At 49.5% G+C, this 25,244-nt stretch overlaps 1 protein-coding gene across 2 annotated transcripts in view; it reads right to left on the bottom strand.

The window, feature by feature from the left end:
* SSRP1 (structure specific recognition protein 1) overlaps positions 1-25,244 on the bottom strand; it is a 146,509-nt gene that overhangs the window by 55,764 nt on the left and 65,501 nt on the right. For both annotated transcript variants that reach the window (XM_086953348.1, XM_086953349.1), the window contains exons 9-10: positions 10,467-10,688; positions 3,787-3,859 (exon numbers count right to left, since the gene is read on the bottom strand). In XM_086953348.1, coding sequence (XP_086809474.1) covers positions 3,787-3,859; positions 10,467-10,688 — 295 coding nt within the window. The remainder of the gene's footprint in view (positions 1-3,786; positions 3,860-10,466; positions 10,689-25,244) is intronic.

Below are 25,244 nucleotides of genomic sequence, written 5' to 3'. Positions count from 1 at the left end.
AAGAAGGCTTCAGCAATTTGATCAAGTGTTCACTGGTGCCTAAGGAATATTTCAAGACTGGTTTCACCATTCGCTATTTCGGAAATGTATTCCCCACTTGTGTGTAAGGCAGTCTAGATACAAGATTCAAATATATTAACAATGGTGGACAACACTGGTGCACGAGCCTGTATAACACATGCCCTCTGGTGGCATGGAGGGCAGTCATTCTACTGCTATTACACTCACTCACAAAACTAGCAAGTGGCAGACCCATATGCAGAAGTCTTTAGATTGTACGTTTCATGTATATTGTGATACCAGTCATCCTACTTTATTTCCTCTTCAGACGCAGTAGGCCCTCTATTAAATATTCAGAGATTTGGTATTTCCTTTGGATTGTGATGGTTGAGGAGTTCTTTAGACGTAGAGCAGCCTGTAATCAGGCGAATAGACAACCCCCTCTCCCATCAGCTGACACATAACGTGCATTCTACAGAGATAATCTGGTCACAAACCCATGGCCCCCAAAAAATACCTACTCATATTTTGGTGGTATTTCTGCCCGAAGGTCTCTTTAAAGTCACCACACAAAGGGGCAAGGTGAAGGAATGCCCATGATTCTGCTTGGAGAGAACGCGTCAACATTACTCTTCGAAAAGGTCAGGTGCTTTTTTGTTTATTTCTTTAAGGTTGTGTACAGTATCTTACGAGAACTCCTGAAGCGTAGACAAAACTCCACGTCAATTGTATTGCATGCACAGGGGTGTGGAATTCGTATAGCCCAACACCCACAACATTGTTTGGGGAGGAGAACAAGTTTTTATGTTTATCTTTTCCTTGGATAAGTAATGCCAACCCCCTTTGGTTGCCAGTCTGCAGTACCACTTTACGGATCTGGGAGGGCATTATCTGCGTTAGGGTTATGTGTGTCCAAATGTTAATGCGCTTTTAACTTACAATATAAAAATGTGTACACGTTTGCAAAGTTTAACAATGAGGCTGCGTATGATTTTCCAAAACGCTCTCAGATTCGATGCAAATATTTGCAGAAGCTTGAAAGCAAGATTGATTATTGCTTTCTGAATAAAACGTGAAAAAAAGTGTCACTAGGAAATAAAAACGTTTCCCTAAACTGTTAAAATGTAGGTACCATTTCTTTAAAACATTGCTTATTAAAAGGTTCTTATGCATGTTAGTATTTCCAAAAATACTCATTTTGGAAAATCAGTCTAACCAATTTAAACAAGGTAACAAGCATTGGTAGAGCCAATAGATCTGGCATAGATGGTCAGCCTTGTTGCATCAATGCGGGTCTTGTTTTGGCATGGTTTTTGTAAAACATTGTTGTGGGACCTGCCAGGCTCCCACCTTTATTACAAACATTGGCAAAAAGCAAAAATGTGTTTGGGTTCAAAACACGCATTACCACGGCAGTGCCTGGCACTGAACAAAACTACTTTACATGCAGATATACCCCTTGTGAAAGAGCAGAATGCGGTCACACACAGTGAAGCCAGCCGACAGATAGAAATATTTAAAAGACAAAAAGGTCTTGGTTAATGCCATACCGAATTTGGGGCCAATTCTTAAAGTGTGTCACAAAGACGCACCCATGGTATATGTCCTTGCATTAGTGCACATTTACAGCTTCCATGAATTTTTCATAGGTAGGCCAGGAAATGGTCTTTGAAAATATTTGTGAACTGCATTTTAACATGAGAAAATATGCATGTGTAGATTTGCTCATGCAACAATCTGCTGAGCGTTTACAAGATACATTTTATTCCGATCCATATTTTTCCCCAACCCTGGAAGAAACCTTACTTCTGCCCTTGTCAGAAGTAAATGTGCAACCTCTCTCAGCTGGTTGAAGCCCCTAAAACATGCAAGTTAGTAGGTTTCCAGACTCAAAAGGGCATTGCAAAGCTGGAACTACTGCCGACTTCTACTGCCAGCCACAGGATGTAGATGTTCGGAGAGGGGGAAAAATCAGTAAATTGCTAATATTTGAACCCTCTTACATAGTATGTGCCCTGGCATAAGCAGAGAGGTTATACTCGAGCTCTCATGTAATGAGACTGCCGCAATGTGTTGACGCACGACGTGGCACCAAAGGGACAAGTGGGTTTTTTCACAGGAAAAGTAAATTAACGAAGCAACCTGTCCCTTGGACAAGTAGATATTTTATTAAATTCCACACCCCGGCCTAGGATTCCAGATGCTGAATACTGCTGCCTTAACTTTTTTTATTAGAGTGGCATTTACACCACACAGACGCGCCTGAATACTTAACATGGCCACAAATCAAAGTATTAAAGCAGGTGCCATAACAAGTAAATGTCAAGCTGTAGAAATAGAACGTCTAGAGGGAAGGAAAGGAAAGGTGAGAGCACCTAGGGTCAGGTAGGAGTAGATGCTATACTTAAGCTATGTACAAGACTCAAGGCAATATATCCAGCCTCACAACCGTGCATGATGCATGAATGTAAATAAAAGACCTCTGGTGCACAATTAGTTTGTACACGTGAGCTCAACGTTTCTCAAGCACAAAAAAATGCAGGAAGAGTAAATACACAATCAATATCTTTGTGTCCAGTTTTTCTAAAGCTATATTAGCATTGCAAGCACATACACAATCCAGTACCAACAAGGCCCATGCACTTCCAGAAGTTAGAGAAGGTTATTTAAGCAGCAAACATTTCCATCCACATGCACACAGACCTGCAAGTCAAAGGATTAGAAGGTGAGTTAGCGACTGAAGTGAAGACGCATCTGGAACTGGATATCTGACCAGTCATACTCAAGAGGCACTGTTACTGTAACTAGTGTCCTGCAAATAGCAGGTCCATGGTGGTGCGGCTGTAAACACGTGGTCTGAATGAATAGAGGCTTGGGAGTAGGGCTTGACTATCCTGCTCTTTCTACACATCAGCAAAGAGTTGGTTGCGGGTAGGGTTAAAGGCCCACTGTGTTCAAGCAACTTGAAAAAGGGTCAGGGAAGGCTACAGAAAGTCTATGTCCTCCTATACATCTGTGTTGGAATAGGAAGGGGCAGAGTTTGTATTTCCCAGTCCAGTATTGGCCATAGAATTAAACAGAGCCAAGGGCTTCTGTAAACCACACACCCTGGTCCCGATGGCGGGTTAGGGTTCTACCCATGGATGGAAGGGTCCTAGCGTTCGTCTCAGTGCATGGCTTGGAATACAGGATTACCTACAGATTTATCCAGTGCTCTAATGGAAACTCCTGGACTGTATTTCTACAGATGAACCCCCTGGGGCATTTCTCTCTTATATGAGCAGCAGCTCTCCTGGTTATTTCCTGTCCTGAGGTGGGCGGTTGCTTTTGGCAGACTACTGGGTCCTTCAGTAGGGGAGCAGCAGTTGAAGTCTTGCTTTAACAGCTCTCCCCAAGGAACACAGACTAGGACAATCTAGTTAGGCCAAACTTTGCAAGTCCTCCAATGTAACATTGATCAGCGTTTCCTCATGCAGACAACGATGTATCAAACACATGCAGGGTAACCTGGCACAGGCGAGCGTAGCTACTAACCTCTTTCTTCTAAAAGGACAGAAACAAAATGGAAGAATGAGATGATCAATGGCCCAATGGAAGGAAAGTAAGCAGAATAATGGAATGCAAGAGGAGTGGGAGAGAAAACCTACAGGTTATGAATTGGGAAATAATAAATGCAAATGTCTAGTGGACAGCGATGCAGCATGAATAATGAAGAACAAAGACTAAATATGTCCAACACCCGCGCCCTCCATCAAGACCCGCACCCCTGTGCTCTACACTAGGTACCTCTTTCAGTCCTCGGTTCTTGATATTCAGTTTCTTCGCATTCACGAAGTCAAAGAGCTTGCCGTACTCCTCCCTAAAAGGAAAGAATGGATGAAACCAGGAGACAGCAGTGAGAGCCAAACTGAGGGAGCATAGTAAGGGGTGAGCAGAACAGAAAGGTGGGATGGATGAGTGGGGGAAGGGCCTGAAGCTAGTGGAAGCCGTAAGTAGAGGCGAATACAGAGGATGAAGGTGTGAGGGATCCTAGTACTGACAGAAAGCACAATACGGAGGGAAAGGGGTAAAGGAACAGACAACCAAAGACTAATCCATGAGTAAGGAAGCAGAGCAGAGAGACCAGTAATGCGGGAAAGGGAACCGGAAGACAAAGGTAAATACTGAAGGAACAGGAGCAGAGAAAAGCAGAGTTATATCGATAGAAAGGGAGGGGAAGGAGCAGAGACCAGGAGAGCAGCACTGTGGTAAAGGGGAGGTGTGAGAAAAAGCTGCAGGACGGCAAGGGTGAGAAGGTATTCAACAGGAGACATTTACTTGGAGAAATGGCAAAGGAAGAGCAGTAAGGGATATGGTCAGAGGAGCCCAGTACAGACTAAACGATCCTGAAAAACAATACATTCTGCGTCCCTCTGGTTTGTTTGGTGTACGGTATGTTGAGGGTGGGCAACACTTGATGCTGCTAAAGGGATTCTGTACCTCAGTATGGCTTGCGTGAAGCAGAATCTGGATGCCAGGTGCAGCCTAAAACGCTCTTTCTTTCATTACAAAAAGGTGCTGTGCCAACACTGCTTCACTCCCATAGCACTGCTAAAAGCTGTGTTATGCTAAGGGAGTGAAAGAGGGGTTCTCTGTTCAATGCTACTGCAGGAAAGTGGCACCCCTGCTTAGCTTGAATGAGGAAAACAATGTGCCATGGGATTCTCATCTTTAAAGTTTCATCTTCATTGGGTTGTAGAATTCTGCTGTTTACCGAGTGCTCACCTCCTGATGCTGCTAAAGGTTCAATAAGGACTTTGGGAATGTCCTATGGAGCTCACCTCCTGATGCTGCTAATGGTTCACTGAGGACTTTGGGAAGGACATGGGTAGCGCACCTCCTGATGCTGCTAAAGGTTCACTGAGAACTTTGGGACTGACCTGGGGAGCTCACCTCCTGATGCTGCTAAAGGTTCACTGAGGACTTTGGGAATGACCTGGGGAGCTCACCTCCTGATGCTGCTAAAGGTTCACTGAGGACTTTGGGAATGTCCTGTGGAGCTCACCTCCTGATGCTGCTAAAGGTTCACTGAGGACTTTGGGAATGACCTGGGGAGCTCACCTCCTGATGCTGCTAAAGGTTCACTGAGGACTTTGGGAATGTCCTATGGAGCTCACCTCCTGATGCTGCTAAAGGTTCACTGAGGACTTTGGGAATGTCCTATGGAGCTCACCTCCTGATGCTGCTAAAGGTTCACTAAGGACCCTGGAATGTCCAATGGAGCTCACCTCCTGATGCTGCTAAAGGTTCACTGAGGACTTTAGGAATGACCTGGGGAGCTCACCTCCTGATGCTGCTAAAGGTTCACTGAGGACTTTGGGAAGGACCTGGGGAGCTCACCTACCGATGCTGCTAAAGGTTCACTGAGGACTTTGGGACTGACCTGGGGAGCTCACCTCCTGATGCTGCTAAAGGTTCACTGAGGACTTTGGGAATGTCCTATGGAGCTCACCTCCTGATGCTGCTAAAGGTTCACTGAGGACTTTGGGAATGACCTGGGGAGCTCACCTCCTGATGCTGCTAAAGGTTCACTGAGGACTTTGGGAATGTCCTATGGAGCTCACCTCCTGATGCTGCTAAAGGTTCACTGAGGACTTTGGGAATGTCCTATGGAGCTCACCTCCTGATGCTGCTAAAGGTTCACTAAGGACCCTGGAATGTCCAATGGAGCTCACCTCCTGATGCTGCTAAAGGTTCACTGAGGACTTTGGGAATGACATGGGGAGCTCACCTCCTGATGCTGCTAAAGGTTCACTGAGGACTTTGGGAATGACCTGGGGAGCTCACCTCCTGATGCTGCTAAAGGTTCACTGAGGACTTTGGGAATGACCTGGGGAGCTCACCTCCTGATGCTGCTAAAGGTTCACTGAGGACTTTGGGAATGACCTGGGGAGCTCACCTCCTGATGCTGCTAAAGGTTCCCTGAGTACTTTGGGAATGACATGGGGGAGCTCACCTCCTGATGAAGCTAAAGGTTCCCTGAGGACTTTGGGAATGACCTGGGGAGCTCACCTCCTGATGCAGCTAAAGGTTCACTGAGGACTTTGGGAATGACCTGGGGAGCTCACCTCCTGATGCTGCTGAAGGTTCACTGAGGACTTTGGGAAGGACATGGGGAGCTCACCTCCTGATGCTGCTAAAGGTTCACGGAGGACTTTGGGAATGACCTGGGGAGCTCACCTCCTGATGCTGCTAAAGGTTCACGGAGGACTTTGGGAATGACCTGGGGAGCTCACCTCCTGATGCTGCTCAAGGTTCACTGAGGGCTTTGGGAATGACCTGGGGAGCTCACCTCCTGATGCAGCTAAAGGGTCACTGAGGACTTTGGGAATGACATGGGGAGCTCATATGATGCTGCTAAAGGTTCACTGAGGACTTTGGGAATGACCTATGGAGCTCACATCCTGATGCTGCTAAAGGTTCACTGAGGACTTTGGGAAGGACCTGGGGAGCTCACCTCCTGATGCTGCTAAAGGTTCACTGAGGACTTTGGGAAGGACATGGGGAGCTCACCTCCTGATGCTGCTAAAGGTTCACTGAGGACTTTGGGAATGACCTGGGGAGCTCACCTCCTGATGCTGCTAAAGGTTCACTGAGGACTTTGGGAATGACCTGGGGAGCTCACCTCCTGATTTTTTTTATTTTTAAATATATTTTATTGTTTTCATAAAAACATGAACCGTGCATCATTCATTAACTTATGCTATAACAGTGTGTGGTATCTCCACGAGTCAATTCATAAAATACATTGTTACATCATATTTGGGACATCAACAGGGTCGTGCCTCATGCAGTCTAGGTGTAATGGCACATGGGTAGTCACAATAGTCTTGCAGCGTGTGAAGTACTGTGGTCCCGGCCCCCATTGGCTGCCACCAGGCCGCATTTACTGGGGGGACCCAACCTGTATCGTGTGACAACCCTGGTGTCGCGGCTTTGAGTGTCAGTGCAGCGGTAGCTGCGGGGCCAGGAGATGGGACAGATGTGCCACCCCCACACCTCGGGGCGAGTAGGGAGGCCTGCCGCCGCGTCTCGGCACCAAACCCGGTTGCCCATTGCGACCAATGTCATGTCAGATGTGTTAGTGTTTATCTCCCCCACTCAGGTAATCCAATGTATATACATCACTGTGTGGTCGCGGTCGAGTGAGACGGCCGTATCGTAGACACGTGTGTCGAAGCTTGAGTATCAGACCAGCGTGGCTGCTGGCGTGTTAGTGGAACCGCCTCAACTCTCAGGACCTAAAGTAGACCATCAGTGTGGTAAAGAAGTCGGCTGGGAAATAAGAGGGAACTTCGTGACCGTAGTAGGAGAAAAGGAGGAGGTGGGAGAATCGAAAAAGAGAAATTAGGGATGCAATTAAAGAAAAGAAAAATGAGATGGGGGGGGGGGGGAGAATGGGGGGGGTCAACTTGGAGGTGTGTATCGTGTGATATGGCGAGAACTTATTAGTGTGATGGGAGCTAAGAGTGGTCATCACATGCTGCTCATGACAGCGTGTCCATCCAAGGGGAGCTCACCTCCCGATGCTAGTAAAGGTTCACTGAGGACTTTGGGAAGGACATGGGGCAGCTCACGTCCTGATGTCACTGAGGACTTTGGGAAGGACATGGGGGAACTCACCTCCTGATGCTGCTAAAGGTTTACTAAGGACTTTGGGAAGGACATGGGAAGCTCACCTTCTGATGCTGGTAAAGGTTCACTGGGGACGTTGGGAAGGACATGGGAGAGCTCACCTCCTGATGCTGCTAAAGGTTCTCCGAGGACTTTGGGAATGACATGGGGCAGCCAACGCCCTGATGCTCCTAAAGGTTCACTGAAGACTTTGGGAATGACCTGGGGAGCTCACCTGCTGATGCTGCTAAAGGTTCACCGAGGACTTTGGGAAGGTCATGGGGGAGCTCATATCCTGATGCTGCTGAAGGTTCACTGAGGACTTTGGGAAGGACATGGGGGAGCTCATATCCTGATGCTGCTGAAGGTTCACCGAGGACTTTGGGAATGACCTGGGGAGCTCACCTGCTGATGCTGCTAAAGGTTCACTGAGGACTTTGGGAAGGACATGGGGGAGCTCATATCCTGATGCTGCTGAAGGTTCACTGAGGACTTTGGGAAGGACATGGGGGAGCTCATATCCTGATGCTGCTGAAGGTTTACTGAAGACTTTGGGAATGACCTGGGGAGCTCACCTGCTGATGCTGCTAAAGGTTCACCGAGGACTTTGGGAAGGACATGGGGGAGCTCATATCCTGATGCTGCTAAAGGTTCACTGAGGACTTTGGGAAGGACATGGGGGAGCTCATATCCTGATGCTGCTGAAGGTTCACTGAGGACTTTGGGAAGGACATGGGGGAGCTCATATCCTGATGCTGCTGAAGGTTCACTGAGGACTTTGGGAAGGACATGGGGGAGCTCATATCCTGATGCTCCTAAAGGTTCACTGAAGACTTTGGGAATGACCTGGGGAGCTCACCTGCTGATGCTGCTAAAGGTTCACCGAGGACTTTGGGAAGGTCATGGGGGAGCTCATATCCTGATGCTGCTGAAGGTTTACTGAGGACTTAGAGAAGGACATGGGGGAGCTCACCTCCTGATGCTGCTAAAGATTCTCCGAGGACTTTGGGAAGGACATGGGGAGCTCACCTCCTGATGCTTCTAAAGGTTCACTAAGGACCCTGGAATGTCCTAGGGAGCTCACCTCCTGATGCTGCTAAAGATTCATTGAGGACTTTGTGAGGGACATGGGGAGCTCAACTCCTGATACTGCTAAAGGTTCACTGAGGACTTTGGGAGGGACATGGGGAGCTCAACTCCTGATACTGCTAAAGGTTCACTGAGGACTTTGGGAAGGACATGGGGGAGCTCACCTCCTGATGCTGCTAAAGGTTCACTGAGGACCCTGGAATGTCCTATGGAGCTCACCTCCTGATGCTGCTAAAGGTTCACTGAGGACTTTGGGAAGGACATGGGGAGCTCAACTCCTGATACTGCTAAAGGTTCACTGAGGACTTTGGGAGGGACATGGGGAGCTCAACTCCTGATACTGCTAAAGGTTCACTGAGGACTTTGGGAGGGACATGGGGAGCTCAACTCCTGATACTGCTAAAGGTTCACTGAGGACTTTGGGAGGGACATGGGGAGCTCAACTCCTGATACTGCTAAAGGTTCACTGAGGACTTTGGGAGGGACATGGGGAGCTCAACTCCTGATACTGCTAAAGGTTCACTGAGGACTTTGGGAGGGACATGGGGAGCTCAACTCCTGATACTGCTAAAGGTTCACTGAGGACTTTGGGAAGGACATGGGGGAGCTCACCTCCTGATGCTTCTAAAGGTTCACTGAGGACTTTGGGAAGGACATGGGGGAGCTCACCTCCTGATGCTTCTAAAGGTTCACTGAGGACTTTGGGAAGGACATGGGGAACTCACCTCCGGATGCTGCTAAAGGATCACTGAGGACTTTGGGAATGACATGGGGGAGCTCACCTCCTGATGCTGCTAAAGGTTCACTGAGGACTATTGAATGACATGGGGGAGATCACCTCCTGATGCTGCTAAAGGTTCACTGAGGACTATTGAATGACATGGGGGAGATCACCTCCTGATGCTGCTAAAGGTTCACTGAGGACTATTGAATGACATAGGGATCTCACCTGCTGATGCTGCTGAAGGTTCACTGAGAACTTTGGGAATGACCTGGGGAGCTCACCTACCGATGCTGCTAAAGGTTCACTAAGGACTTTGGGAATGACCTGGGGGAGCTCACCTACCGATGCTGCTAAAGGTTCACTGAGGACTTTGGTAATGACCTGGGGAGCTCACCTCCTGATGCTGCTGAAGGTTCACTGAGGACTTTGGGAAGGACATGGGGGAGCTCACCTCCTGATGCTGGTAAAGGTTCACTAGGGACTTTGGGAATGACCTGGGGAGTTCACCTCCTGATGCTGGTAAAGGTTCACTAGGGACTTTGGGAAGGACATGGGGAGCTCACCTCCTGAAGCTGCTAAAGGTTCACTGAGGACTATTGAATGTCCTATGGAGCTCACCTCCTGATGCTGCTAAAGGTTCACAGAGGACTTTGGGAAGGACATGGGGCAGCTCACGTCCTGATGCTCCTAAAGGTTCACTGAGGACCCTGGAATGTCCTATGGAGCTCACCTCCTGATGCTGCTAAAATTTCCCTGAGGACGTTGGGAAGGACATGGGGATCTCACTCCTGATGCTGCTGATGGTTCACTGAGAAGTTTGGGAATGACCTGGGGAGCTCACCTCCTGATGCTGCTAAAGGTTCACTAAGGACTTTGGGAAGGACATGGGGATCTCACTCCTGATGCTGCTGATGGTTCACTGAGGACTTTGGGAAGGACATGGAGAGCTCAGCTCCTGATAGTTCATGGAGGACTTTGGAAATGACAAGGGGGAGCTCACCTCTCAATGCTGCTGAAGGTATACGGTGATCCTTGCTTAGTCTCAATTTCAAAGTCAAAGGAGCGGGTGGTTGTCGTCCCACGGGCAAAGTTGACGTTGGAGATTTCATCAAAGCGGATGTGCACAGGTGGTTTGTGCACATAGATGAAGCCCCGCTCCAGTGGGTACAGGAGCCCGGAACTCGCCTTGTATGAACAGGTGATGCACTGGCCCCCTGAATGTCTGCAAAGGGAGAGAAGTAAGGGGTAAAGATGGAACATTAATGATCAAATGACAGCAGCAAACTCTAAAGACACGCACACGGATGCACACAGAGGAGCTAGTTCAAACCCCACGATAGAATGAATGCTACAAGGAGTGCCCGCTGCAATACAGCCATTGTTTTAGGACATTAGTCCTCTGCATAGTTTGGAGAAACTGTGCTGCCCCCAGCAGAGTCTGTTCAGAACTCACAGCCTGCAAAACGACAGAAGCGCTTTCACTTTTAAAAAGAAACTCCGGCACCCAAACCAGATCATACCTCAAGGACGCAGGGCCTTCTTAAGTGCATCCAGACTGAGGCGACTTCTTTCAGGCTCTCCTGAATAGGTCCAACCATTCTCCCATACCTGGGGTCTGCGTAAGTATGTGTTTTACTTTATCACTTGCACTCGAACTAGAAACATTAAGGCAGATAGTAAGTGCTCATTTGTGACCGTGTGTGCGAGGCCTCAAGCAATTACTAGTGGCTCAGATTAAGTTAAGCTTTCCACCAATCACCTTTTTGCATTTCTAAGTCAGACACCCTAAATGTGACCGCTATGATGTTGAGAAAGAATGTCCCCTGCATACTGCACAGATGTGTTCCCCTGTCCACAGTGCCAGACTGCATGCATTGTGGTTTTGATTTTGCCTGTATCCTCACACTATGCACAAAGAGACCTAGACCTGTATCTTGACAAGAGTGAGGTCCTGGACCTGCCACATGGAGAGGCACACCAAACATGCTCTTCATCATACGGACAATGTGTTTAACATAAGAAGTGGTGGTGGCCGTGTACCGAGTGTCATCTTTTATATGCATCACTAGAGTGGATATCTACTGGCAAACTCGTGTAAATTCCTGCTTCTAAGTGCGAACTAGGATCCTAACACCAACCAGTTTCTGTGTGTACCCTACGTGGCACGCGGATGATCCTAATAAGAAAACCAGAGCATTGGATCCATTTTTTATAACCCAAGCCTGGCAATCCTGAAGGTGTAGGGAGTAGACAGACTAGGGAGCGGGGCACAGGAGACCAAGGGAGCGGGGCACAGGAGACCATGGGAGCGGGGCACAGGAGACCATGGGAGCGGGGCACAGGAGACCATGGGAGCGGGGCACAGGAGACCATGGGAGCGGGGCACAGGAGACCATGGGAGCGGGGCACAGGAGACCATGGGAGCGGGGCACAGGAGACCATGGGAGCGGGGCACAGGAGACCATGGGAGCGGGGCACAGGAGACCATGGGAGCGGGGCACAGGAGACCATGGGAGCGGGGCACAGGAGACCATGGGAGCGGGGCACAGGAGACCAAGGGAGCGGGGCACAGGAGACCAAGGGAGCGGGGCACAGGAGACCAAGGGAGCGGGGCACAGGAGACCAAGGGAGCGGGGCACAGGAGACCAAGGGAGCGGGGCACAGGAGACCAAGGGAGCGGGGCACAGGAGACCAAGGGAGCGGGGCACAGGAGACCAAGGGAGCGGGGCACAGGAGACCAAGGGAGCGGGGCACAGGAGACCAAGGGAGCGGGGCACAGGAGACCAAGGGAGCGGGGCACAGGAGACCAAGGGAGCGGGGCACAGGAGACCAAGGGAGCGGGGCACAGGAGACCAAGGGAGCGGGGCACAGGAGACCAAGGGAGCGGGGCACAGGAGACCAAGGGAGCGGGGCACAGGAGACCAAGGGAGCGGGGCACAGGAGACCAAGGGAGCGGGGCACAGGAGACCATGGGAGCGGGGCACAGGAGACCATGGGAGCGGGGCACAGGAGACCATGGGAGCGGGGCACAGGAGACCATGGGAGCGCGGCACAGGAGACCATGGGAGCGCGGCACAGGAGACCATGGGAGCGGGGCACAGGAGACCATGGGAGCGGGGCACAGGAGACCATGGGAGCGGGGCACAGGAGACCATGGGAGCGGGGCACAGGAGACCATGGGAGCGGGGCACAGGAGACCATGGGAGCGGGGCACAGGAGACCATGGGAGCGGGGAACAGGAGACGAAGGAAGCATTGGATCCATTTTTTATAACCCAAGCCTGGCAATCCTGAAGGTGTAGGGAGTAGACCTAGACTAGGGAGCGGGGCACAGGAGACCAAGGGAGCGGGGCACAGGAGACCAAGGGAGCGGGGCACAGGAGACCAAGGGAGCGGGGCACAGGAGACCAAGGGAGCGGGGCACAGGAGACCAAGGGAGCGGGGCACAGGAGACCAAGGGAGCGGGGCACAGGAGACCATGGGAGCGGGGCACAGGAGACCATGGGAGCGGGGCACAGGAGACCATGGGAGCGGGGCACAGGAGACCATGGGAGCGGGGCACAGGAGACCATGGGAGCGGGGCACAGGAGACCATGGGAGCGGGGCACAGGAGACCAAGGAAGCGGGGAACAGGAGACCAAGGAAGCGGGGAACAGGAGACCAAGGAAGCGGGGAACAGGAGACCAAGGAAGCGGGGAACAGGAGACCAAGGAAGCGGGGAACAGGAGACCAAGGAAGCGGGGAACAGGAGACCAAGGAAGCGGGGAACAGGAGACCAAGGAAGCGTGGAACAGGAGACCAAGGAAGCGGGGAACAGGAGACAAGGCTCTTTAGGAAACTGGCTCTATATATACTACACCAATATAGTGTGTATAGAGTCCAGGGGTCAGATGTATCAAGATACACTTTTGCGATTCTCAAATAGCGATTTTTAAGGAATCGCTATTTGAGAATTGCAAAATGGTATGTATGTAGAAATTCGTTATTTTTTAGCGATTTCTAAAAATTCCTTAATTGAGATTAGCAAATTGCTAATCGCAATTAAGGAATAATTTCTCATTCATTCCTATGGGCCAGGAGGAAATTATTCTCAATTTGCGATTCGCAATTTGCTAATCGCAAAATGAGAATAATTTCAAGGGTGCAGGGTGTCTCAAGGACACCCAGCTGCACCCCTGAAAATTATGTGTGCGCATATGGCGCACATACATGCCCTAAGGGCAGGTATGAGCGTCACATGGCACCTTTACAAATTGCAAAAAGTGCATTTGTAAAAGAATTCGCAAATTACCACCAACTACAAGTTGGTGGTAATTTGCAATTTCTTAGCCAAAATTCACAAAAATGAAATGCTTCATACATAAATTTTAAGAAATCCTAACTTCTTAAATGCGTACGCAATTTTAAGGAATCGCAAAATTTGTTATTCCTTAATATTGCGAGGCTTTTTGCATGATACATACCATTTACCTATTTAGGCGCAAACACTGTTTTTTAGCGATTCGCAGCATTTGAGACTAAAAAATAGCTTGATACATCTGGCCCCACGTGACCCCAGAGGTAGGCAGAGGTTACAGTTAGACAGAACCTCACTCTCTATTTGTGGTAGCCTGGTCGAGCAGTAAGACAGTATCAGAGGACAGTGTTAAGCATTTGATGTACACACCATCGAGGACTGAACTCTAGACCAATTGTTTTTGTATAAAAAGTATACTGTTATTTTATTTTAGAACCAAGTAAGTAGGACACAGGTAAGCATAAAATACTTTACAGGAATAAGTTGCTGATTGTAGAACAGTTTGAAAATGCAATGGAAATTGTACTTTGATTTACAGGGAATGCAGTAGGTTGCAACACTTAGCAAATACTGTACATTGGAATGAATAGGCTTTTTCAGTGAATTGCAAGTAAGTTACTTTTTCCGTTACTTTTCTAACTCAGTGATGGATACCTAGATTCAGCACTGGGACATTTCCTGGAAACAGGTAAGTAAATACGTTTTGGCTATTCGCAGGACTTTTAAAGAAAAGCTTTAGATTTCTAAACTCCACACTCGGTCATTTTTGGGAAGAAAAACAGTGCGTAGAAATGAATAAGCTTTTCAGTAAATTTCAGGTAAGTTACTTTGTACATTACTATTCTTACTCAGTGCTGGATGCCTGGATTCAGCACTGGGACATTCCATGTAAATAGGTGAGTAAATACGTTTTGGTTACTTGTGAGATTAAAAAACAATATTTTTAGATTTCAAAAACTTCACTCTCAGAAACTTTTTGGAAGAAAATTGTCAATGTTATCCTATGGAGCAGTGGTTCCCAAACTTTTGACTCCTGAGGACCCCCATTAAGTCACCACTGGAAGCTGGGGACCCCCAAGCAATTTGTATGAGTTAAATTTCAAACATAAAAACAGTAATTCGAAAAAAATACACACATGTGCACACAAAACAAAAACTCAAAGTACTAAGGATTTTGGTGCCAGATGTACGTCCATTTTATTTAGCGCCTCGCAATTGGCGACACATTGCGAGTAGCAAATTGCGAGTCGCTAAATGAAATGTACAACAGTGTGTTTAACACTGTTTGGGATTCCCAATGGGGTCGCAAATTGCTAATGAGCCTCTCGCAATTTGCGAGCCCATTGGGAAAGCCAGCCCTCCCAGCGATGGTGACCTGCTGGGCTCTGCAGGCCACCATGTCTCGGACTGCTTTTAAATAAAGCAGTTTTAAAAAAAAATGCAGCCTGTTCACCATGCATTTAAAGAAAAAAGAAAATGAAACATTTTCGTTTCATTTTCTAAGGGCAGGCAGAGGTATCTTGGACGACTGCCTGACCTTAAAAAATAACTTTAGCATGCATTTGCAAAGGGGAAGGGACCCCTTCCCATTTGCGAATGCATTACCATCTACTTGAAGGAGGTGGTAATTGTGACTGTTTTGCGCCCGCAAAACATTTGTACATGGTTTTGAGACTCCCTATTTGGAAGGGAATGACCCTTTCAAATAGCAGGTTGCAAAACCTATTTAGAGAGTCGCAAACAAATTGCGACTCGCGAAATAGGCTATGTACATGGCCCAATAGGTTTTTGCAAGCGCAAACGGGTTCGTGAACCCTTTCGCGCATATAAAAACAGATCGTACATCTGGCCCTTAGTATTTTATATTGAAGTAATAGCCCCTCTGTCACATTTATTTCATTTGTTTTATAGCGTCTCTCATACCATTGTAGGATGTCAGAGCACTTTACATCACACACATATAGAGACATTGAATCATACATGTAAATCAGTGTGTATATAAAATGTTTAAAGAGTGCTTGGTCTGGAAAAGCACAAACTCAGGATTCAGAGCATAACCCAGAGGCTAGCATTGACTTTAACATTAAAAATGTATTTCCACCCATATATATCTTTTTAGCAGCATCAGGATAATGAATAACTGGGACAAAATATAAGTTACTAACTGGTACCATGCAGTTTGCAAGCAGCTCTTCGATGACAGTTTATAGGTCCCTCTGCTAGATTACGATTGTCACTTATGAAGTGCACAGTAATAAAGGAATCTCTGTGACAAAAGCAGTAACCACGAACCTAGGCGCATAAAATGTTGCTTTTTAAGATGCATGTTACACATTCTTTGCAGTAGGCACATTAACCCTCTGTGCTACATTAGTTAAATCAAAGCTGCCACTGAACAAAACTCCCCTCGCTCTCCAGCAGGTACATTAATCACTGGCATTCTCTTGACACTTTTATTGTTGCTGGAAAGCTGCTAATTATACAAGAAATGCTTCTGTGCTTTTAAAACTGTTGCCTACGGACCCACTGGGAATGTGTCACGGACCCCTGGGGGTCTGCGGACCACAGTTTGGGAAACATTGCTATGGAGGATCAACAGGTTATCGGTTCACATGTAAGTAATCGTCTGTGGGAGTTAAGGTTCTGGGGTTAGACTCAGGGGTCCCCCAGGGTCAGTGATGCACTTTTGTTTCACCCTCAGCTGCACTAGGGCGGACAAGTGCAGCGTTGAGGCCCTATGTTATCCTATGGAGGATAGGGGGCCTTCGGTTGGTGGCTGCTGGCAAACAGGCCACACGGCTGTGGGAGCAAAGATCCTAGGGTTCAGGTCATGGCAACCAAATTAGCACCAAAAGGTGCACCCTCAGCGGCACTAGGGCAGCCGGCTGCAGGGTGCTGTTTTGCGGTCGGGGTCCCCGTTTTCAATCAAGAACCTCCGGTCTGCAAAAGCACTGCAGGAAGGGAGACAAAGGACTTTGGAGTGCGACCACCACTTCGAGAGGTAAGTTGGGAAGGTAAGGGTTACTTAGGCACGGTTGGTTTATGCACACAAGGCCGTGGGGGCGTCTGGTGCAGGGGTGCCTTTTGGGGTCGGAGCTTAACAGCTCCGGGTCACGGTCAGGGGGCCTTCTTGATTTAGGCTGCAGGTGTCCGCTAGAGGATTGAGGCAGGTCAGGGGTCGCCGTATCTCGGGTCAGGATCGCCGGGGGGACCTCCTTGTTGGGTTTTTCCACTCGAGTTCGGGCCGGTTTTGGTGGGTGCAGAGTGGGCTGGATTTGTGGTATCCGGCCAGAGCCAGAAGCTGCAGTTTGAACAAATTCGGTGTTCACAGGAGAAGCAGTCTTGGAAGTGAAGGCAGGCAGGCAGGTCCTCCGTGGTTTTCGAGATTGTTGGCTGCAGGACACACCGGGATTTCGCAGGAGCAGGTTCGAGGGGAGACAGGCCGGTAGGGCTGCGGCCAAGTCAGTGGGCGTCATCTTGTTAGCTGGCTGCACGGCTGTTCAGTTCTTTTCTTGTTGTCAGGCTGGATCTGAGAAAGCAAGGTTCAGAGTTGCCCCTGAATACAAAATTTAGGGGAGTTACAGGTAGGTAAGGACAGGGACCAATGGGTCCCTTCCCTGGGTTGGGTACACCCGTATCGTGCCACCCTCCAGTCAGAGGGGGCAGGAGCCTGTCCCTGGTTGGCCAAGTCCCCCAATCCTCAAGATGGCGGGGACTTGAGCTTCACCTCACCTCCCCCACCTGAGGGGTGGGGTTGGCAGAGGTGTGCACACCTTTCCCTCACTTGTTTTTCCTGCCGGTTCTCCCGCCTTAAGTGGGGGGTAGAACCAGTGGGGAACAGTTGCTGAATGTTCTGGGGAAGCTCACAAAGGCGGGATGCTGCCTTTGAAGCACAAGCTACTTACCTTCGGTAACAATATATCTGTAAGAAACAGTTAGTATTAGATTCCTTACCTTACAATATACCCAGGCGTCAGACTGGATCCGGAAACTTTTGCGTGGCAGTACCCTTGCGCGTCGGTAGGCGTCGTTTGCGGCTCCGCTTCAGTCATTGGAATGACGTCGCCGGTGTACTTAGACGCCGCCCGTGCGCGCTGACGTCAGCTCTTATACACAGCTTTTCCGCGCCAGAAACGCAGAGCCATGATAAAAACCAACACTGGTGCCATGAAACTAGGGCCCTGAAAGGGGGTGCCCTTAACCCTAGATATCGGTTCGCAGAACGGGGAGGATGGGTGGGTCGGTAAGGAATATAATACTAACTACTGTTTCTTACAGATATATCGTTACCGAAGGTAAGTAACTTGTGCATTTGAAGGAAACAGGTTAGTATTAGATTCCTTACCTTAGAATAGATACCCCAGCAATAACAAACCTCGGTGGTGGGTCTGCGAACCAATAATCACACCAGAAAGTCCTGGAGGACGGAACGGCCAAAGAAGCCATCCCTCCGGACTTGGCTGTCCAGCCAGTAGTGCCTTGCGAACATGTGCCGCGAGGCCCACGTAGCTGCCTAACAGATGTCCTGCAAGGGGACTCCCGGCCCAGGGCAGTGGTAGCTGCCGTGGCCCGAGTGGAATGGGCCCGCAGCACAACAGGAGGCTCCTTCTTAGCCAAGGAGTAGCATACCTTGATGTACAAGACGACCCACCGAGAGATGGTCTGTTTGTGCAACGCCCAACCTTTCTTAGCGCCCACGTAACCAACAAAGAGTTGGTCATCCACCCGGAACTGGCGAGTGCGATCCAGATAGGAGAGCGCATGTTTTGGGTCCAGACGGTGGAGACTCTCTTCCTCTTTCGAGGGATGCGGAGGCGGAAAGAAGGTGGGCAAGGTGATGGACTGCCTGATGTGGAAGGCTGTGACTACCTTGGGCAGGAAAGAGGGTCTTGCCGCAACACAACTTTGTCCGGATGGACAGAAAGGAAAGGAGATTTATAGGAAAGAGCCTGGAGCTCACTCACTCTCCTGGCGGAGGTGATGGCAACCAGGAAAGCAGTCTTAAGTGCAAGAAGACGAAGAGGACAGTTATGAAGCGGCTCAAAAGGAGCACACATCAGAAAAGTCAGAACCAGGTTCAAGTCCCACTGGGGCATCACGAAAGGAACAGGGGGGAACATATGAGTGATGCCCTTCAAGAACCTAATTACAATCGGGGACTTGAATAAAGAAGGCTGATCAGGTAGCCTTAAGAAGGCTGAAAGTGCAGAAAGGTAACCCTTGATAGTGCCCAGAGCAGAGCCCTGCTGGGCAAGAGAGAGAAGGAAGAGGAGAACCTCAGAAAGGGGTGCAGAGAGAGGATCCACAGCCTTTGCTGTGCACCATGCCACAAAATTTGTTCCACCTGCAGGCATATACCGACTTGGTGGAGGGACGCCTGGCTGCCAGAATCACAGTACAAACTTAAGGAGGCAAGTCAAATGGCCTCAACTGTCGCCGCTCAATCTCCAAGCATGGAGGTGGAGACTGGACAGGTTTGGGTGGAGGACCGTCCCCTGCTGCTGCGACAGAAGGTCCTCCTGAAGAGGCAGACGAATTGGGGGATAGAGAGACATACTGAGTAGCTCAGGATGCCAGTATCTTCGTGCCCAGTCCGGAGCCACAAGGATGACTTGGGCCCAGTCGCGCCTGATCTTTAGCACTCTGGGCAGAAGTGGTATAGGCGGAAAGGCGTACAACAGACCGAATCTCCACTCACGACGAAAAGAGTCGCCAAGCGAGTGCGTCTTGGAAATTCCAACGCGCAGAACTGATTACATTGCGCGTTCTCTTCGGTGGAGAATAGATCTAACCAAGGCTCTCCCCACTGCCTTGCGCCACGTCCGAGTTCAGACGCCATTCGTGATCCATCATGCACAGACGGCGGAGTTCGTCCGCCCTGGCGTTCAGGGAACCTGCCAGTTGTTGAACCACCAGGGTCACGCCCTGATGTTGCAGCCACTGCCAGAGGCGCAGAGCCTCCTGACATAGGGTCCACGACCCCACCCCGCCCTGTTTGTTGCAGTACCACATGGCGGTGGTGTTGTCCGTGAACACCTGCACTACACTCCCCCGGACAGAGGGGAGGAATGTCCTCAGTGCAAGTCGGATCGCCCGCAGCTCCAGAAGGTTGATATGGAGCCGGGAGTCCGCCGGAGACCAGAGGCCTCTGATCTCAGCCTCTCCCATGTGGACCCCCCAGCCCTGGAGGGACGCGTCCGTCACAACAACGTGCTCCGGTTGGGGTAGGGAGAGGGATCTGCCGCAGACCCAATTGCGGTCCGTGAGCCACCACTGCAACGGTCTTTCAGTGCCCTCCTAGATCAAGACTTGGTCGGACAAGTTGCCCTGATGCTGGGCCCACTGAAACTTCAGGTCCCACTGCAGAGCCCGCATCCGCCACCTGGCAGAAGGATGCAGGAGGCCATCAGCCCCAGAAGCCGCAGCGTCAACCTGACCGAGTCTCAGGATAACGGCTGAAAGATCGGAGTCATAGCCTGAATATCCCGAACCCGCTGATCGGGAGGATAAACCCGAATCTGCGCTGAGTATAGAACCGCTCTGATGAAGAGGAACTTCTGAGAGGGACACAGGTGTGACTTCGGCACATTGATGGAGAATTAGAGAGAATGGGAGTTAGAGGCCTGGCTCTCGGGGGTGGGGTGGGTAGACAGGAAAGCAGGGTCGCCTGGAGCCGGGAAGTGGCGTCTGGCAACGTTCCTATCTACCTGTAGTGGGCCTGGACCAAGTGCCCAAAAGAACGTCAGACAAGGCCTCATTAAACAGCAGCAGAGGCTCGGTCGAACTTGCCTGCGGTTTAAGGACCTCAGTGAGGAGGTTAGTCCTCATGGCCGTGACGTGGAGCTTCAGGCCCAAGACCTTGGCAGCCCGCGTCAACACCACACTATAAGCAGCCCCTTCCTCCGTAGCCACGGTAGGAGGGGAGACAAAACCAGTGTCTGGCGAGGTGTCCAGACCACTGGCGTCCCCTAGCTCACCTGTCCAGTCCTGATGAGACTGGCACTCCCTTATGTCCCTCACCACCCATCTCCTTAGACTCAGGACCAAAGGATGGGGCCGGGTCATAGAAGTAGAAATCTCCTAGCGGCGTCTGATATAGCATCGAGCGGCGCCGGTCCGGCGCCGGACACCAATCGAGGGAGGGATCGGGGGCGGTGCCGCCCGAAGGCGGTGCCGGGGGCGACACCCTGGGGGCCGACGCCGGACAGGGTCGACCGGCAGCGACCCAGACCGAAGTCACCGGCGACGTCGGGCCAAAGCACCTGACCCACGGACTCCCAGTCGGGGCCGCAGACCCCAAAGGCGCCGCGGAGCCTGACGGAGGAGAGAGCAACCTCATGGCCGTGAGGAAGGCCTCGAGATCCTCGGGCGGCGCGTGCTGCCCAGGGACCGTCTGGTATGGAGCAGGCTGCAACGCACGCGGCTCTGCCGGAGCCTCGCGGGCGGTGTCGCCCGAACCCCCGGCCTCGTCGGGGGGAGTCGGAAGAGCGATGACATCTCTTCGACTTCTTGTGCTTACCCGAGGACCTCGAGCCTGAAGACCTTGGACGACTCCCGAAGTCATGATGGCTCCAACCCCGCGACCGGTCCCTCGACCTCCTCGCGGACCAAGACCTCGAGCGGAGCGGGACCGACTGCCGGAGCTCGAGCTCCCGCCTAGCCTTAGACGTCAGAGCTCGACAGTCGGAGCAGGCCTTGTAGTAGTGGTCGAGGCCTAGGCAATGAAGACACCGGCGATGGGGGTCGGTAACCGACATCAGTCAGTCGCAGTCGGCGCAGGGTTTGAACCCGGGCATCCCTACCGGCACCGTTTGAGTCGTACAGACTTCGAAATAGATCAAAAATTGACTAAGGGTACCACTTTTTCCGGATCGGCGCTTGCTGGCACGGAAAAAAGAAGAACTGACGTCAGCGCGCGAGGGCGACATCTAAGTACTCCGGCGACGTCATTGAAAGCGGATTTTATGGCCAAGTAGCCTCAGTCCTCACAGGCGACTCAATACGACCTGCTATTCGAGTGGACTGTTGTGCAATACACCTGTCTTGAAAAAGACCTGCCGCGACCTTAGACACGGGCGCAGAAGGGTCGAAACGTCGACACAACAACAACCCATTGACATCTAAGAATTCAAAAACTTAAAGAAACGTTGGAAATTCTTTAGACAATTGTCAAGAATGGCTTCGAAAAGAATAACTATATGTATATATTGATTGTACAGATTTGTATCTCTCACTGTACATATATAGGAAATCTCTCACCACTTGAGCACTATTCACTATTGCCACCTTTGTTGAACAAAAATTCACCTTGACAGTCTTTTTGTATTCATGAAATAACTGAATGACTTTAATTCATATAAATATGAAAATGCAATGAATAAGACCTCTGTTCTTGGCATATAGAGCTGTAGAATCATATGCTTTAGCATAGATCACCATCTAGTGTTGGGTCAGGATGTTTGCACTTTGTTTTTCTTCGAAGAAGTCTTCCAAGTCACAAGGTAGGTGACTCCTCTTTTCGGTGATAGTGCGCATGGGCATCGACTCCATGCTTAGATTGTTTTGCCGTAAAGGGTGAGGATGGAGTTAGTAAGAGTAATAAAGAGATGTCCATGAATGCATGTATCTAGGATGGTACTGCAAAAGGGGAAGGTACCCGGGGAGGCGGGTGGGAGCATATGATTCTACAGCTCTATAAGCCAAGAACAGATGCATACTGGGTAAATAGCATTTTCCGTTCAAGGCATAGGAGCTGTAGATCATATGCTTTAGCATAGACTACATAGCAGTTATCTCCCAAAGCGGTGGCTGACCTGTATCTGTTGCACTGGTTTGAAGGAAAATGCATCTGTACTTGGCATGTAGAGGTGCAGAGTTGAGCACTATGCATAGATGGCCATCTGGTGTTGGGCTCAGATGCTTGCACTTTGTTGTGATCTTGGAAGAGTCTTTTGTAGTCACGAGATAGGAGACTCCTCCTTTGGGCGGTAGTGCGCATGGACTCCATGGTTAGATTGTTTTTGCCATGATGGGAAATGATGGAGGCAGTAAGTAGTAAGAGATGTTCATGTAAATTTATCTAATTAAGATAATAATGGAAAAGATAGAGGGAGGCAGGTGGGTGTACAACTCTGCAGCTCTACATGCCAGGAACAGCTGCATACTGGTATGTAGCATTTTCGGTTCGAGGCATATGAGCTGCAGATTGTACATTATGCATAGACTGTACAGCAGTGTCTCCCCTAGAGGTGGTCACCGGTATCCGTTGCAGTGGTTTGAAACAGGGTTGTAAAAAAAACAGCTTGGCCTACAGAAGCTTGTTGTTTTGCCTGCACGTCAACACAATAGAGTTTGGTGAAGGTGTGTGGTGTAGACCATGTTCTTGCTTTACATATATCATCTAAGGGAATGTTCCCTAAGAATGCCCTGGAAGCCCCTAGCTTGCGTGTTGAATGCACTCTAGGGGAGCATATCTGAATGCATTTTACTATCCACCTGGCGATCGCCCAGCTTTTGAGATGGGGTTACCTTTATGAGGTGGGGAGAAGGCTACAAACAGTTTTGTTTTTCGAAAGGGTTTAGTCAAATCTTTTCCATTTTGCTGCATAGCAAGCTCTAGTAGTAGGGCGTCTGGCTTCTTTAATGATGTTCACACAGTCCGATGGAAGGTTAAGATATCCGAACTCTAGGACTTCAGGAGCCAGATCGCTAGATTCAGTTGACCTGGACGGGGTGCCTTATCTCTCCATGGTTCGGCGTTAGTAATGTTTGGGAGAGGCGTAGTTTTTGGTGTGGAACTACTGAGAGTTCCAGTAGTGTTGATAGTTGGCATGCCCATGTGGGAGCCACTAGGATCAGCTTGAGAGATGGTTGTCTGAGCTTGCTTACTACTAGAGGAATAAGTGGGAGTGGTGGAAAAGCGTACACAAATCTGCCTGACCAGTTCATCCATATCGCATTGCCTTTGGACAACTGGTGTGGAAACCTGGCGGCGAAGTTTTGGCATTTTGCATTTCCATGTGTGGCGAACAGATTTATGTCTGGATGACCCCACATTTGGAAAAATGGTTGAAGAACTGGAGGATGAAGTTCCCATTTGTGTATCTGCTGTGTCTGCCGACTTAGGAGATCAGCAATCTGTGAACTCCTGGAAGATGTTCTGCCATGAGGTATATGTTTTGTGGAATGGCCCATCTCCAAATGTTTTGTGCGAGGTGGGACAGCTGCAAAGAATGTGTGCCTCCCTGTTTCTGTATATAATACATGGCTGTCATGTTATCCGTCCGGACTAGTACAGTCTTGTATTGTAGATGTACTTGGAATCATTTAATGCTAGAAATATTGCTATTAATTCTAGGTGATTGATATGGAGATGTTTTTGTTGAGTGGTCCATTTGCCTTGAATTGTATGGTTTAGGAGATGAGCTCCCCAACCGGTGAGTGATGTGTCTGCTGTTAGCACTATCTGTGGAACTGGCTCGAGGAACGGCCACCCTTTGGACGGGTTTTGTGTGTTCCACCACTGGAGAGAGCGATGGGTGCGGCTGTCCACCAACACCAGACCTGTAAGTTCTCCTTGAGCCTGGTTCCACTGACGTGCTAGGCATTCCTGTAAGGGGCGCATCTGAAGTCTTGCATGAGGTACGATAAAGATGCAAGAGGCCATCATTCCTAGGAGTTGTATGAATACCCTTGCGGTGAGGGAATGCTGATGTTGAAATCTGCTGATTAGTGTTTGTATACTGGCTATCCTGGCTGGATTTGGATATGCCAAAGTTCTAGAGGTGTCTACGGTGGCCATTAGATACTGATGTATGTGGGAGGGTTGAAGTTTGACTTGGGGGGTAGTTTACTGTGAATCTGAAGTGGTGTAGCAGGTGGATAGTTTGAGGAGTGTGATGAACACACTGGTTGAATGACTTGGTTTTTATTAGCCAGTTGTCAAGATATGGTAAGACATGGATTTGTTGTCTTCTTAAATGTGCTGCTACCACCGCAAGTCACTTTAACACTTTGGGTGCGGTGGTCACCCCGAATAGAAGGACTTTGAACTGATGGTGTTGTCCGTCCACTATTTATTTATTCAGAGTTTTATATAGCGCGAACAAGATCTTTGCAGATATCAGAGCGCTTCACAGGAGCAGGGGGTGAGGGCAACAAGAGGGTGACTAAACATAATATTGGGTACAGTATAATATTCAATAGCAAGATCGGATAGTAGTCATATGCTGTTGGAATAACAAACAATCGAATAGACGATAAAATAAGAGCGGTGCAGAGCCTTTGGTCCAGCTACAATAGAGATCAGGAGAGCTAGGCTATAAGGTTGGCTTATACCACTTTCTAAGAGTTACAGGGAGAGAAGGGGTAGGGAACATCCAGTTTAGCAAACTAACATGAACATAAAAATAATAGGTAATGAGAGAGTAGTATGATAGGCTCGAAATCTAGCAAGGATATGATATCATTAGACATTAGGGTA

The sequence above is a fragment of the Lissotriton vulgaris genome, chromosome 1_2 (genome assembly GCF_964263255.1).
Source record: "Lissotriton vulgaris chromosome 1_2, aLisVul1.2, whole genome shotgun sequence".
Lineage (NCBI taxonomy): Eukaryota > Metazoa > Chordata > Amphibia > Caudata > Salamandridae > Lissotriton > Lissotriton vulgaris.
This window is presented reverse-complemented; position numbering and strand designations above follow the sequence as displayed.